A 16,100-nucleotide genomic window follows, 5' to 3' on the forward strand; every position below is an offset into this window, starting at 1 on the left:
TGCAGTCACCGCGGTCACCCTTGTTCTTATAGAGGGTGATGACATTGGTATTGCGCATCTCCTGTGGTACTGCTCCCTCATCCCAGCACAGACAAAGCAGTTCATGGAATGCTGAGAGTATAGCAGGCTTGGCACTCTTGATTATTTCAGGGTTAATGCCAGCCTTCCCAGGGGCTTTTTCACTAGCTAGAGAATCAATGGCATCACTGAGTTCCGATTTTGTTGGCTGTTCGTCCAGCTCATCCATGACTGGCAGAGACTGGAGTACAGTTCTAGGTAGTGCTCCACCCAGCGGTCCATTTGCTTGCGTTGATCAGTGATCGTGTCCCCTGATTTAGACTTGGGGTGGGGGGCGGTGGGGCGATCTTCCTAATGGTTGGCCCAAAAGCTCTCAATGCCATCATACATTCCTCTGATGTTTCCGGTGTCGGAGGCCAACTGAATACGACTGCATAGGTGTTGCCAGTAGTCATTTGCGCAGTGCCTGGCTGTTCTTTGTGCTACGGATGTTAACTTGCTGGGGGCTTTCTTGTAGTTCAACAGTGCAATGCGCTTAGCAGCTATGACAGGTGCCAGCTCTTCAAAGTGAGATTGAAACCAGTCTGCATGAATCATAGATGGAGTCACTGATGTGGGTCCACTTGGTCTCTGCATCCCCTGTAGGAGTGTTTTGAAGGGCTTTCTCAAGTGAATTTAGAAACTTATGTAACAACTGTGGATAAGAAATTCTGTTAGTGTTGATGCGCGGGCGGCCCTTCTGCTTGGAGTGATGTAGCTTCTTTGGTTCGAGTCTAACCTTGCTGCACACCAGGGAGTGGTTGGTGTCGCAGTCCGCACTGTGGAAGCTGCGTGTGATTTGAACACTGTTTAAAGAGGCTCGCCTTGTGACAATGAGGTCCAGCTGGTGCCAACGACGTGATCTTGGGTGCCTCCATGAAACCTGGTGACAGGGTTTAGTATGAAAGAACGAGTTGGTAATGCAGAGGTTGTGATAGATACATAACTTCAGCAGTCTCTCTCCATTCTCATTCATCCTTCCAATGCCATAGCGCCCAAGGCAGGAAGGCCATGAGTCATGGTGGGCCCCAACCCTGGTGTTGAAGACCCCCAGCAGGAACAAATGTTCGGTATTGGGAATGCTACTAATGATATTATGGAGTTCCTCGTAGAACTTCAGGTGGGGATCAGAGTGTTGGAGCATAGATGCTGAGTAGGTGTACTGGACCAGAGGCGGTGAACAGTCGGATGGACAGTATGCGTTCCGAGCCATTTGAAGGTGGCTCTATCATGCTGAACAAAGAATTTCTGATGGCGAAGCCCACTCCATGCTGTCTTGGTTCTTCCAGACCTCTACTCTGCCAGAAAGTGGTGTAGTCTTGCTCTCTTAGAGATCCGCTCACAGGGAGGCATGTCTCCTGAAGTGCTGAAATGTCCACATTGAGTCTACTGAGCTTGTTGTTAATGATGGCGGTCTTCCGAGAATTGTCGATTTATGTAAGGTCTTCCAACAGGCCAGGACACACAGTTCTGATGTTCCAGCTTGCAAAACGATGGGCTGGGGGTACCTTATTTCCTTTTTTTGTCGTGCTGTTTGGTGCGGTGTTACAGTCCACTTGTCAGGCAATGACCGAGCTCCAAGCACACATTGAAGCAGGTGGACTGTGGCGGGACAGAACCTTACTGACCGGGGGCTGCCCGGTTTTAGGCGGACGGTAGCTGTCTAGTGAGATGCGATGACCTCTCCCACACACAAAGGCAACCTGTGGCGCCCAATCTCTACGCCTATTCAGCTGGACATATAACCCGTAACTGATGCCTTCCGTGTGGTTTTGGTCACTGTGAGGCGACTATGGAGTGACCTCTCCATGGCGCATGTCCGGGCAGATGTACGGAGGTTTTGAATTGCCCGAGTGTCAAAACCCCCCTCTCAGCCTTCCTGGTGGGGTCCAAAGGAGTGCAGAGCACAACATTTGGCACCGGTATGGCCGCAGGAACTGACGGAAACATACCAAAGGTGACATGTGACTGCCTTCGGGGTTCCGCTCCGGATTTTCTGTTAGGGTTTACTCCCTTAACCTTGGTCTCTCCCGAGATGCCCACAAGGCAGTGGGGTTGTGAGGGCCCCTGCCCAGGGATAGGAGCTAACAAGTAAGCTGTATGATTTCATGGAGGGAGAGGGAAGGGGGGACGGGGTGCCGGGGGAAGGTGGTGGTGTGGGGGGTGCGGAGGGAGGAGGTGGGGGAAGGGGTTGTGGGGGGTGAGCTGGGAAGGGGGCGAGAGGGGGAGGGGCTGGGGAAAGGGGGTGCGGGGGGGGGGGGGGGGAAGGGGAAGCATCCGGCGGGGGTAGTGACCCTGGCGAGCGGGCCAGCCCACAGCCTGCATGGCCTCCTCGATATCAGCGTCCTCCAGGCTGACTCTGCGCTCATGGTCGCCATCCAGCTGACAGTGGAGCTAAACCCTCCCTAAACCCCTCCTTTAAAACCTTCCTCTGACTAAGCTTTTGGGCATCTGTCCCATTATCGCCCTACATGGCTTGGTGTCAAATTTGGCTTTATGAAAGCTCTTGTAATAAAACATCCCAAGGCAATTCACATTAAAAGGTGCTATATACATACAAGTTGTTGTTGTTGACGACAACTGCTAACCAGAGTTACCAGGTTATATTTCCCAGCTCCTCAATCTCAAATTTTGTTTTGCAAGTTCCGGGCTGATATTGTAATGAAAGCAGAAATTCTAAATGTAAATAGTACACATTTTCATAGGCATTAAAAAAAAAGCAGCACTGTTCAATGAACTGAGACTCCAGAGTTCTCTAAACAAACTGCACTTAGCTAGATCACAAATAATGCATTATAACCAAGATCTACTGGAATCTATGATAATATATGAATAGGGTGGAAACAAAGCTTACTGATGCTAGCAGATCAACAAATTAATTTTTTTTTAAAAAACCAGATTGAGAACGTCAATTTGCGTCACACAACTGCCAGGCAATAACCACTTTCAACAAGAGAAAATCTATGCATCTTCCCTTGATGTTCAATGGCATTACCATTGCTGAATCCCCCACCAACATCCTGGAGCTTACCACTGACCAGAAACTTAACTGTACCAGCCATAAATATTGTGGCTACAAGAGCAGTTCAGAAGCTGGGAATTCTACGGCGAGTAACTTACCTCCTGAATGCCCCCAAAAACTTGCCCACAATCTACAGGGAACAAGTCAGGGGTATGGTGAAATACTCTCCACCACCTTAATGAGTGCAGCTCCAACAACACTCAAGAAGCTCGACATCATCCAGGACAAAACAGCCCACTTGATCGGCATCCCAACCAACACCTGAAAACATTCACTCCCTGCACCACAGTGGCAGCACTTATCAAGGCTTCAACAAGCACTTCCCAAACCAACGACCTCTATCACCTAGAAGGACAACGGCAACAGATGCATGGGAACACCAGTACCTGCAAGTTCTCCTCCAAGTCACTCACCATCCCAACTCGAAACTCTAACAGTGGTTCCTTCACTATTGCTGGGTCAAAATCCAGGAACTTCCTCTCCAACAGCACTGTGGGTGTACTTACATCACATGGACTGCAGCGATTCAAGAAAGCAATTCACTGTCACTTTTCAAGGGCAATTAGGAACGGGCAATAAATGCTGGCCTTGCCAGCAACACCCACACCCCAATAACAAATAAAAACAAAATGCATTAGTTTTGAAGCGTAATTATTTTTGTAGGCAAACACCGTAACCAGTCTGTGCACTGAAAGGTAGCACCAACAGTTATTAGGTAAAGTGATCAGCTGTTTTGATGTTGAAGGATGAATACTGACCAAGACAGAGAACTCTCTGCTTTTCATCAAATTTACCATGGTATGGTTTCTGTCACATGATTGGGGTTGTTCTCCTTGGAGCGGAGGAGATTGCAAGGAGACCTGATGGAGGTGTACAAGATTGAGAGGTTTGGACAAGGAAAACTGTTCCCATTAGCTGATGGCACAAGGACTAGGGACACAAATTTAAGATTTTGGGCAAGAGACGCAAGGGGAAATGTGGGGAAGAGCTTTTTTTTTTTTACATACAGCGAATGGTAATGAACTGGAACTCGCTCCCTACGAGGGTGCTGGAGGCATTGGCCATCAATGATTTCAAAAGGAAACAGGATAGACATTTGAAGGAAATAAACTTGCAGGGCTACAAGGATAGATCAGGGGAGTGAGATTGACTGGATTACTTTATGGCCTCCTGATTTGCTATAAATGACCATGAACCTGCAAATAGGATCTCAGTTTCATGTTTCACTCATTATATGGCAACTGTGACAATGGAACAATCTGTCTGTACTTCACTGAAATGTCAGCTATGTTACGTGCTCAAATGTGTAGTTGGGCTTGCACTCAACCTTTGACTCAGGAGGAGAGCGATGCCAACTAAGCCATTATTTAGTCATTGACCGAACAAACTAAAAAAAAGGTTCCAATTTAATTTCAAGGCGAGAATTTCTGTTGATCTGCAACCCATTATTTTCTAGTCTGGATCACTGGAAAAAAAATCATGATATCCACCCATTGTAGCTTCTGTTTAGGAAGTTGTGTTTAGAAGGAAATTGTGTTTGCATAGATGGAATTTGGAATCAGAGTGGTTACAGCACAAAAGGAGGCCATTCAGCCTGTCACGTCTGCACCAACCCTCTGTGAGAGTAACTCAGCTAGTCCCACTCCCCCACCTTTTCCCTGTAGCCCTGAAAATCTCATCTTCAGAAAATTATTCAATGCCCTTTTGAAAGCCACAACTGAATCTGCCTCCACCACCATCTCAGGCAGCGCTTTCCAGATCCCAAACATTCACTGCGTGAAATAGATTTTTCTCATGTTGCCTCTGGTTCTTTTGCCAATCATGATCAGTGTCCTCTGGTTTTTGAGCTTTCCACCAATGAGAACATTTTCTCTCTATCTACTCTGTCCTGACCCCCCATGATTTTGAGCACCTCTATCAAATATCCTCTAAATCTTCTCTAAGAAGAACTGTCCCAGCTTTGATAATCTATCCATGTACTGAAGTCTCATATTCCCGGAACCATTCTCGAAAATCCTTTCTGCATCCTTTCCAGTGCCTTCACATCCTTCCGAAAGTGTGGTGCCCAGAACTGAACACAATAGTCCAGTTGAGGCTGAACCAGTGTTTTATAAAGGTTCACCATAACTTCCCTGCTTTTGTACCCTATTTATAAAGCCCAGTATCCCGAATGCCTTATGAACAGCTTTCTCAATCTGCCCTGCCACCTTCAACAATGTGTGCACATAGAACATTTGGTCACTCTGTTCCTGCACCCTCTTTAGAATTGTATCCTTTATTTTTTAGTGCCTCTCTTCATTCTTCCTACCAAAATGCATCATGAAGCCAAGGTGGTTAGGAAGGCATATGGGACACTTGCCTTCATTAACCGAGGCACAGAATACAAGAGCAGGAAGGTTATGATGGAGCTGTATAAAACGCTAGTTAGGCCACAGTTGGAGTACTGTATACAGTTCTGGGCACCACACTATAGGAAGGATGCGATTGCCCTGGAGAGGGTGCAGAGGAAATTTACCAGGATGTTGCCTGGGCTGGATCATTTCAGCTATGAAGAGAGACTGAAAAGGCTAGGGTTGTTTTCCTTAGAGCAGAGAAGGCTGAGGGGGGACATGATTGAGGTATACAAAATTATGAGGGGCAGAGATAGGTTAGATAGAAAGAAACTTTTTCACTTAGCGGAGTGGTCAATAACCAGGGGGCATAGATTTAAGTTAAGGGGCAGGAGGTTCAGAAGGGATTTGAGGAAAAATGTTTTCACCCAGAGGGTGGTTGGAATCTGGAACACACTGCCTGAAGAAGTGGTAGAGACAGGAACCCTCACAACATTTCAGTATTTAGATAAACACTTGAAATGCCATAGCATACAAGGCTACGGACCAAGTGCTGGAAAATGGGATTAGAATAGTTAGCTGCTTGATGTGCAGCACGGACACGATGGGCCAAAGGGCCTTTTTCTGTGCTGTACAACTATGACTTCACACTTCTCTGCATTAAATTTCATCTGTCATATGTACAAAAATATCCCCCCCCCCAAAAAAAAATCACATGAATTTCACAAGGTGAGTGGCTGAACGAAAGTACAAATCCTACAGAATTTGGGATTATGACGCAAGTCAATTATCTGAGGGACTATATACTTGTATCAGAAGAAAATCTGATCCTTTCTTTTATGGGCATGGGGAAATGAGGGGGAAAAAAAAAACGATTGAAACTTGAAGTTCACTAATGCACTTATGAGAGAGAGATGCAATATTTTCCAGGACAGAAGTTTAAAAGCAACAGTTTCCAGTACAAAGCAACAGAATGCTACAAAGTTTATTACTGCTAATCACAACTGTCCCACATTTATTAAGCCACCCGGCATGTACCCAAAAAATTAAAAGTCCAGTGCCCTGCAGGCATTATATCAGTTTGTCATGTGTATTGACTCAAGTAACTTTTCTTAGAAGAATGCGCTTGTATTAATACAACACCTGATCACATCCCCTCAATTTCCCAAAGTGCTTCATATCTAATCGTCATGTCGCCGTTACATGGGCAAACATGATAGCCAACATATATGGAACAAGATCCCACAAATAGTAAATAAGCGAACCAGCTAATTGGCTGCCCTGAACAGTAGGAAACCTTGCTGCTGGTTTTTGAATACCAAGAATTTTTATGCTTAGATGAACAACAGGCAGACAAACATTTGAAAAGCACACTTCTGACTTGTATTCCACTGAAGTGTCAGCCTAGAGTGGGGCTTGAACTCGACGGCTGAACTCAGAACAGAGAATTGAGCAGGGCTGACACTTAGATATTCCATTAAATACAGTCAGAAAACATTTCCATTAATTAGATTGGTAGGATATACTTGGCATCAGGTGGCAGGACCATATCTCCAAACACAGAAGTCCTCGAGGCGGCCAACATCCCCAGCTTATACACACTACTGAGTCAGCGGCGCTTGAGATGGCTTGGCCATGTGAGCCGCATGGAAGATGGCAGGATCCCCAAAGACACAGTGTACAGCGAGCTCGCCACTAGTATCAGACCCACCGGCCGTCCATGTCTCCGCTTTAAAGACGTCTGCAAACGCGACATGAAGTCCTGCGACATTGATCACAAGTCGTGGGAGTCAGTTGCCAGCGTTCGCCAGAGCTGGTGGGCAGCCATAAAGGCGGGGCTAAAGTGTGGCGAGTCGAAGAGACTTAACAATTGGCAGGAAAAAAGACAGAGGCGCAAGGGGAGAGCCAACTGTGTAACAGCCCGACAAACAAATTTTTCTGCAGCACCTGTGGAAGAACCTGTCACTCTAGAATTGGCCTTTATAGGCACTCCAAGCGCTGCTTCACACACCACTGACCACCTCCAGGTGCTTACCCATTGTCTCTCGAGATAAGGAGGCCAAAGAAGAAGAAAGGCTACTAATTGTGAACCAGAAAATATCACCAAAGCAATCAGATGTTATCACTCAAATAAATTTCCAAAACTGCTAATAAATACAAAACCATGAACTTAGCATTGCATTTTGATTAAGTTTATTCTAAAGCATCCTGGTCCCTCTTTGGACATGTTTATGGAGTGAGGGATCGAGACAAGGAGATGGGAAAAACAGGTTTTTGAATTTTAGTAATAAAATCACAGAAAGATCTTTGTCTTAAAGCAACTCTTTCATGTATCAGGTTAACACAAGTTCAAATGGTCATATTACTACACCAAACAGAGGGACATGTTCATTTTTTAAAAACTGGCAATTCTGTAAACAGACACACTTTGGCCCTTCTGAGCCATAGTCAAATACAACATTATTGCTTTGCGTGTCTGGAAAAATGTCTGGCTTGAAGGCAGTCTGATGTCGATAAAGCTATAAGAGATTAAAATATTTTATCAGATTGGAATATAGCTAGAATTTAATGGTAATATTTAATTTTATGTAACTTTAATATTTTCTCATAATCAGACTTATTAACTGTTACTTTTTAAAAAGAAAGTCTCAGTGTTCAGTTCCTAGTTTGTGCCAAACCGCTGGCTTAAAAGCTTCACCATATCTTGGAGGTCATTATTCTCAAAATGTATTTTTTCTTATTTATAGTACAATCATGTGTAACTTGCCTTTTTCCATCCATTAGTCTATAAATAGAAGTATTTTTATTTGGGAAGAAAAGAAAATAGACAAACTGCTGAAATAAAAATAAATATGACTGCTATTTTACACCTTTGCCATATGGATGGCTCTTGACTTATTTAGACCCTACTCATTAGAACATTCTGGCAGCTTAACCATTATAACACAAAAGAAAAAAACACTTACACTTATATAGCACTTTTTACAACTTCAGGATATCCCAAAGTGCTTCAAAGCTAATGAAGTACTTCTGAAGTGTAGTCACTGTTGTAATGTAGAGAACGTGGCCGTCATTTTACTCTCAGTAAGATTTCACAAACAGCAATTTGTTTTAGTGATGTAGGTTGAAGGATAAAGTTTGGCTTGGAAACATTCCCTGCTCTTCTTCAGATATTGCCACCAGACGTTTTTTTACATCAATTGAGAGCACAGACAGAACCTTAGTTTAATGTCTCATTCAAAAGATCGCATGTCAGACAATGCTGCCCTCCTCAACTAGACTAAAGCAAAGATTGTGTGTTCAAGTCTCTACAGTGGATTTTGAACTCGTGACCTTTTGATGCAAATATGCTACCAAGTCAAAGCTGACACCTACAGCTAGAACAGTTGGTTCTAAAAAGATATCAAATTAGGTGATAGCTACAGTGTCCCTTACTGGTGTGTTACATTGTAGCTACATCTGATATTCACTGTCCTACTGCAAAAACCATTATATACGAAATTTTCCTATTAACAACTGGTAACGTTTCAGGTTCTACATGCAGGACTAAACTCAGATGATGGTCAATGCAATACCTCCGTATCAATTGTAGGAAAGAATTTTGTAGGCACACTTCACAACAAATAATCGCAACCTCTTAGCGAATTTATGACAATAATTCAAATTTGAGACTCAAGACATCTAGTGACTCCAACATTCCTGCAGCTCAAGAAATCATTGAATCAAAGTTTCAAAAAAAAAAAGCCATAACCTGCCATATTGTGTTTTCAAATATTTATCCACTTTTTAAAAATGTATTTGATTTGGCTTTCACCATAATTTCTGGTTGGATGTTCCACATTCTAAATGATTCGATAAAAATAAATTATTCTGATCTCTCCCTTCAATCTTTTGCTAATGATCTTAAATTGGCCCTCTAGTACTGACCAGTGGAATAAATATACTTTACTTTTTCTCATCTTTCCTAGCTAAAGCCATTCTTCCCTGGTACCATCGTCAAAATAAAATAATTCTGCACTCTCTTGGCTTCAAATTCATCCTAGAACAAGGCACCCAAAATTGCTGGCCATATTCTAACTGAAGATTAATCAATAATTTGTACAGGTTGAGCATTATTTTTCTAATTTTCTACTGTATACTCCCATTTATAAAATTTAGGATTCCATGTTTAGATATTTACTAGGTTGCTGTTTTGCATTTCACCAAGAAGCATGTATTATTCTACAAGTGACTTGATCAACCAACTTGCCATGTAAATTAAACATGATGGAATAGACTGCTGGTTATCAAATTTCCAGAAGTTTATACAATTTTACTATGTAGGTTTGGCTCAGTGTAGCACTTTCACTTTCAAGTCAGAGTTGTAGGTTTACACCTTCAGTACACAATCTAGGCTATGTGCGAGTGAAATACCATCAGAGGTGCAGTCTTGCAGATGAAACATTAAACTAAAATGAGGATGGAATGCTTCAGACGAATGTAAAAGGTGGTGCTATTCAAAACTAATTCCAGAACCAAAATCGTCAAAAATAGGTTAGTTATTTATCTCATTTTCTGTGTCACAAAAACGAAGCATTTTTGGTCAAGTGTGGTTTGGTGTCTGTTCCTTTAAATCTAAAGTACATAAGCAATTTTTTAAAACTGAATACTTGCACAAAGTTCAGCTCAATATAATACTGCAATTTTTGTTGGCTATCTGGTTGAATATAATAATTCAAACATTACTGTATGGTCAGTGCAAATAATTAACAGTATTTAAAATTTAACAGTCAGTTATTCAAAAAGGTCCATTACAGTCTTCTGGGATACAAAAGGAATTGCTCCGTTTGAAGAGATTTGGTTTGAAAATTCAAGAGTCAGTTTAAAACTCCAAGAGCACACAAAAAACAATTAATTCTATTCGAAACCTCCAAGAAATAGTGTAGATTGGCACTGGCAGTAAGAAATATGGCATAATGTAAAAGTTATTTATAAAGGGTTAGTCTAGTGCTTAAGGCTGTGAATCTTTTGTTCTTCCATTTGTAGTGTGGAAAAATTATTGTAAATTCATTTAATGGTTTTAAAATTAAAATGAAGTCTGAAGGCATGATGCTCCATTCGCTGATTGAAGGCAAGAGCCAATGAAAGCATAGGATAAATCCTGTAGATAAAAATAATTTATAAAAGTCTGCTTCATTAACCCAGGTGTTACTGCACATTTACCTAGATCTCAAAGTTAAGATAGATACCCTTGAAGATTTGGAGAGTATTGAAGAACATTGGAAAATGCTTTCTGTGGGACCTTGCTGCCACACTTGCCTACAGAACAGTGACTACACTTTGAAAATTCTGGATGCCTGCAAAGTGATATGAGGATTCCCCATGGTTATAAAAGACTCTATATGAATTCAAGTTCTTACTTTCCTTCTTTACTGATTAGTTCTGATTGAAGAAACCATTTCCATTAGGTGACGCATTACATCAAAAATCTCACATGTACACTTTCCTTTCATGTTATCTTCACATCCATTCCCTCATCCATAGACATGAGAAATCTTTTCAATTTGGTGGTCTTCAAAGTAAAACTATATTGAATAAAGGTTTGCATACCCTAAAATTCCATATAATGTTGAATATAACACTTTTACTCATCTTTGGTCTAATTTTGGTCATCCGTCCTTATGGAAATTCTGCAGTGGAAATTAAGCCAATACTATTAACCATGGGGAGCTGCACATAATGGAAAAAGTTATATTTCAAAAGCTGAAGTTCCCAAATTCAACATCAGCTGATGCACTTACTGCAAGGTTTGCCACTTCCAACTGCCGTACAGTGTAGTATGATTTTACGTCTTCAGAAATCAATGTTAGTATAAATTTTGTGTCCATAAATATCATGTCCACTTCTTCTTTACTTGGCCAGTACTGTGCACATTTTACCTAGAATTAAAAGGGAATTTGATAAAAGTTGGCTTTATCTTATGCCAACATTAATGCTTTCTGCTATCAAAAGTGAACTCACTATTTGTTATATTTTGACAAAGCATATTCTTACTGTCAAAGTAGCTGACATTTAATAAACATTGTTATTTCTGGATACTTAAGTTTGAGGATTAATGGAAATAAAACATTTCCAAACTTTCTATGCAGTTACTACTTAGAAGTCCACATAAGTAGCAGCATGACCAAAAAAGCTTCGCGAGTTTAGAATGTAGCACCTTGCTTTCTATCAGTATGCATAACATTGCCATTAGAAAAATGCAATCATAATAACCAGTGTCAAATCTGTTCCAAATCTCGATTAAAAACTCGAGGCAATGCTAAAAGGATACATTGAAAGAAGGATACAGCTGATTACAGATAAAGGAAATTTCATTGAGGAAACAATGGAATTACAAGCTCTTGTGTTATTTTTCACAGAAGAGTTGTATACTGGGAATGGAAGTTTGCAAGAACAGGCGACTAATTGCACTGGATAACTAATTAGAATGTGGGGAAAAACCCCATTGGAACTCAAGTGGAAAAGGCATTGGGCCCTGATGGCACACTTCCTAGAACTTTGAGGGAAATCAGAGAGGAAACAACAGAGATTCAAATCACAATTGTTCAAATATTTTGGACAGAAATTTGCATCACATGATTGAATGTTACCAATGTAGCACATCTATTCAAGAAGTGAGAAAGGAATACACCAGGTAACTATAGACAGGTTAACCTAATACCAGTAGTGAGCAAGCTTCTGGAGACCATGATACTGGATTAAAGTAATACTTTGGGAGAAGTAGCTTAATTAAAGACAGCAAAAATGGACATATAAAAGGTAAGTAATGTCTGATAAATTAAGGAGTTCTTTAAGGAAAATACACTGCATTGATAAAGGAAATACAGTAGTTGCATATTCAAAAGCATTTTTGACAGTACTACAGAGGTGGCTCTTGGATAAAATTGATTTGCATATTACAGAATGTGGGAGCATGGATATGAAATTGTCTGAAGAACAAAAATAGTGGTAATTGATGTGAACAGTGTTGTCCACTCGGGGATCAATGTTAGGTCATTGTACAATTGTTACAGATGATCTGGACATGGGTATACAGAACATTAAGTTTGCAGATGAGCAAAAAAATAGGCTAACTATGACCAGGATTAAGTGACTCGACGAGATTATCAGTTAACAGACGGAGGAAGATGTAAAATTATATTTAAAGCAGAGAACCATGAAGTGACAATTATAGGAAGGGGAAAGGAGAGGAAATATGCACTAAATGAGAAGAGCAGAGAGATTTGAAGAACAGAGATTTTATGCCTCAAATACACATTAAATTCAGAAGAAGGAAAACTAGATAATTGGGTAATTTAAAAAAAAAACAGTTTTATTAATCTGGTCAGAGTGTAGTGTACCAAAGCAACGATGCAATGCTAAACCAATACAAATCATTGGTTAGAGCAGAGTTAAAATAGTGTGCCTAATTTTGGGCATCCTACTTTAGGAAGGATGTCAAACTCAGGAACAGGATGGAGAAAAGGTGTAGCATGATGATACCAGGGATGAACAACTTTAGTTATGAAGAGCACCGAAAGAAAATGGGGCTCTTTTCATTAGAGCAGAGAAGAACAGCAAGAGATTTGTCAGGCAAATGCTCCCACCTACCAACTGCGGCACATATATTTTGCCACATGAACATTAAAACTTAAAATTGCAAGCCCTGACTGGAAGGACATTTATCTAGTACTAGCAATGTTGGAACAATGGGGACCCAGTTGTTGCTTCCTCAATACACAGAAGTGGTCAGACCAGTTTTAGTCACATACTAACTGGCTGTTGCAGAGAATTTGAAATTCCAACAAAGGATTTGAACTGAGACAAAGCTGTGCGCTCATGGAGTAAAGATCTCTCCTGGAACTGAAACAAGAATTACCTCCTCTCGTGTCTGCCTGTCCCATCTCCTTCCCATGGAACAGAATCTTGTAGCCACAATAGTCATGTGGCTGCTCCAGTTAACTTTCTGGTCAGTGGTGACTCCAACAGGGCGTTGGTGGGGAAATTGAGCAATGGTAATGCTATTGAATGTCATGGGGAGGTGGTTAGATTCTCTTGTCGGAGATGGTCATTGCCTGGTACTTGTGTGGCATGAATGTTACTTGCCACTTACCAGTCTAAGCCTGGTGCCCTGGTCTTTTTGCATGTGGTGTGGACTGTTTCATTATCTGAGGGGCTGTGAATGAAACTGAATACTGTGCAGTCATTGGCAAACATTCCTACTTCTGACCTTATGACGAAGGGAAGGTCATTGATAAAGCAGCTTTTCTTCGTCTACCTTATTCAAACTTGTCATAATTTTGAATACCTCTATCGGTTCTCCCCTCAACCTTTTTCATTCACTCTTTTGTATTTTGTTAAATTTATAACTTTTATAACGCGAAATTCAAAGAGAGAAAAGTTTCTAATGTGAAGAAGGTTTTAAGACGATTACTAGGCCCCAATGAAAAGCAAGACTAATTACAAAAGGAGTTCGAAGCACCATAACAAGATATTACCTCAAACCCCTCTCTACTATATTTTCCTCCTCTTTTCTGTTCCTATCTGCATGTGCATATCGCGTGGACATGCTAGCATGGGCGCGTCATATATCCGTAGGCGTGAACCGTATTAGAGTTTAAGTTTTAATAAAATTTTATCTTTCTTCTTTAAACCTGAGAAAACCTGTGTGAATTGGTTTCTTTGTCTTATAATTGGAAAATTGTGAACAAGAATTCACAAAAAGGGAAGCTCAAAACAGTGTGTTTAAAATTAAACCCTGTTACACGAAAACCAGGTAAAGACAGCAAAAGACCCCTCGACCCATTTCTCACCTGGTCATAACAGATTTAATAGATGCTCAAAATTATGAGGTGTCTTGACAATGTATGAAAGGAAAAACTATTTCTACTGGTTGGGGATGTGGCAACCAAAAGTTATAAATTTAACAAAATACAAAAGAGTGAATGAAAAAGGTTGAGGGGAGATCCGATAGAGGTATTCAAAATTATGACAAGTTTGAATAAGGTAGACGAAGAAAAGCTGCGTTATCAATGACCTTCCCTTTGTCATAAAGTCAGAAGTAGGAATGTTTGCCAATGACTGCACAGTATTCAGTTTCATTCACAGCCCCTCAGATAATGAAACAGTCCACACCACATGCAAAAAGACCAGGGCACCAGGCTTAGACTGGTAAGTGGCAAGTAACATTCATGCCACACAAGTACCAGGCAATGACCATCTCCGACAAGAGAATCTAACCACCTCCCCATGACATTCAATAGCATTACCGTTGCTCAATTTCCCCACCAACGTCCTGTTGGAGTCACCACTGACCAGAAAGTTAACTGGAACAGCCACATGACTATTGTGGCTACAAGAGCAGGTCAGAGGCTGGGTATTCTGGAGCAGGTGACTCACCTCCCGACTCCCCAAAGCTTTTCCACCATTTACAAGGTGCAAATCAGGAGTGTGATGGGATACCCTCCGCTTGCCTGGATGAGTGCAGCTCCAACACTTAAAAAATGCAACACCATTAGGACAAAGCACCGCACTTGATTGGCAACACATCGATCACCATAAACATTCACTCCCACCAGCACACTGTGCCTGCAGAGTGGATCAGCTATAAGATGCAGTGCAGTAACTCACCATGGCTTCAACAGCACCTGCCAAACTCTCGACTTCTACCACTTAAAAAACCAAGGGCAGCAGGTGCGTGTGAACATCACCATCTCCAAGTCTCTCACACCATCCTGACTAGAAAGTATATAGACATTCCTTCATCCTCACTGGATCAAAACATCAAAATCCTGGAACTCCCTAACTACCAGCACTGTGATAGTACCATACAGACTGCAGCATAGAGTCACAGGCTGGAATTTTATGAGCCCTATAGGGACAGGAACAGAGGCCGGGGGGGGTGAGGTGCGTAGTGGGTGCCATAAAATTGTGAGGGAAGGTTGGGGGTGGAGCACCTGTCATCTTTTTGACACCACAGAATTTAGTCCTGGTGGGGAAGGTCACTTAAGAGCCTTTTCCCACCACCAATGACATTTTATCAATGGCGGGAGGTGCCTCCACCATGTGAGGTGGCTGCCCAGTAACTCCAGGTGGCCTCCGCGTGGGCTGATGGGGGCAGGGCCATTCTCCATGGGCAAACTGTGGCCCACAGAGAGCCCCAGCAGCAAAGGCCACACCTGTGTTACCACATGCCCTTAACACCCCACCTAACCTGCGGCCTGCCTGATTTCCCTGGCGAGCTCGCCCCACTTACCAGAGGTCCAGGACTCTATGGCTGCTCCTCATCCCAGGCTTCCTGCATTACCAGCAGTCCCAGTGACACTGCTGGCATTGTTCAGCTGTTGGCCCTGATTGGCCAGCAGCACTTCGAGATAGAATGCTTGTCCTTAAAAAGGGAGGGGGGGGGGGGGGGGGGGGGGTTCCAATGAAGGCAGTTAATTGGCTGCCCGCTGCGAAATTCTTCCGGAGGGTCGAGGAGGGGTCACCCCTCTGCCTCTGGCCTAACGCTGGGACCCACGCCACTGGGGTGAGACACAGCCCATAAAGTCATAATGGCACAGAAGGGAGCCATTCGGCCCATCGTGTCCATGTCAGCAGTTCAAGGTGGAATTCAGTATCACCTGTTTTTTAAAATATAAAGGCGATTAGGGAAGGACAACAAATGCTGGCTT

At 42.3% G+C, this 16,100-nt stretch overlaps 1 protein-coding gene across 2 annotated transcripts in view; it reads right to left on the minus strand.

Annotated features, from left to right (window-relative positions):
• The window catches only part of LOC137378098 (tyrosine-protein phosphatase non-receptor type 1-like), a 169,902-nt gene that overhangs the window by 14,891 nt on the left and 138,911 nt on the right, over nt 1-16,100 (minus strand). For both annotated transcript variants that reach the window (XM_068048193.1, XM_068048194.1), the window contains one exon: nt 11,190-11,327. In XM_068048193.1, coding sequence (XP_067904294.1) covers nt 11,190-11,327 — 138 coding nt within the window. The remainder of the gene's footprint in view (nt 1-11,189; nt 11,328-16,100) is intronic.

The sequence above is a fragment of the Heterodontus francisci genome, chromosome 16, assembly GCF_036365525.1.
Source record: "Heterodontus francisci isolate sHetFra1 chromosome 16, sHetFra1.hap1, whole genome shotgun sequence".
Lineage (NCBI taxonomy): Eukaryota > Metazoa > Chordata > Chondrichthyes > Heterodontiformes > Heterodontidae > Heterodontus > Heterodontus francisci.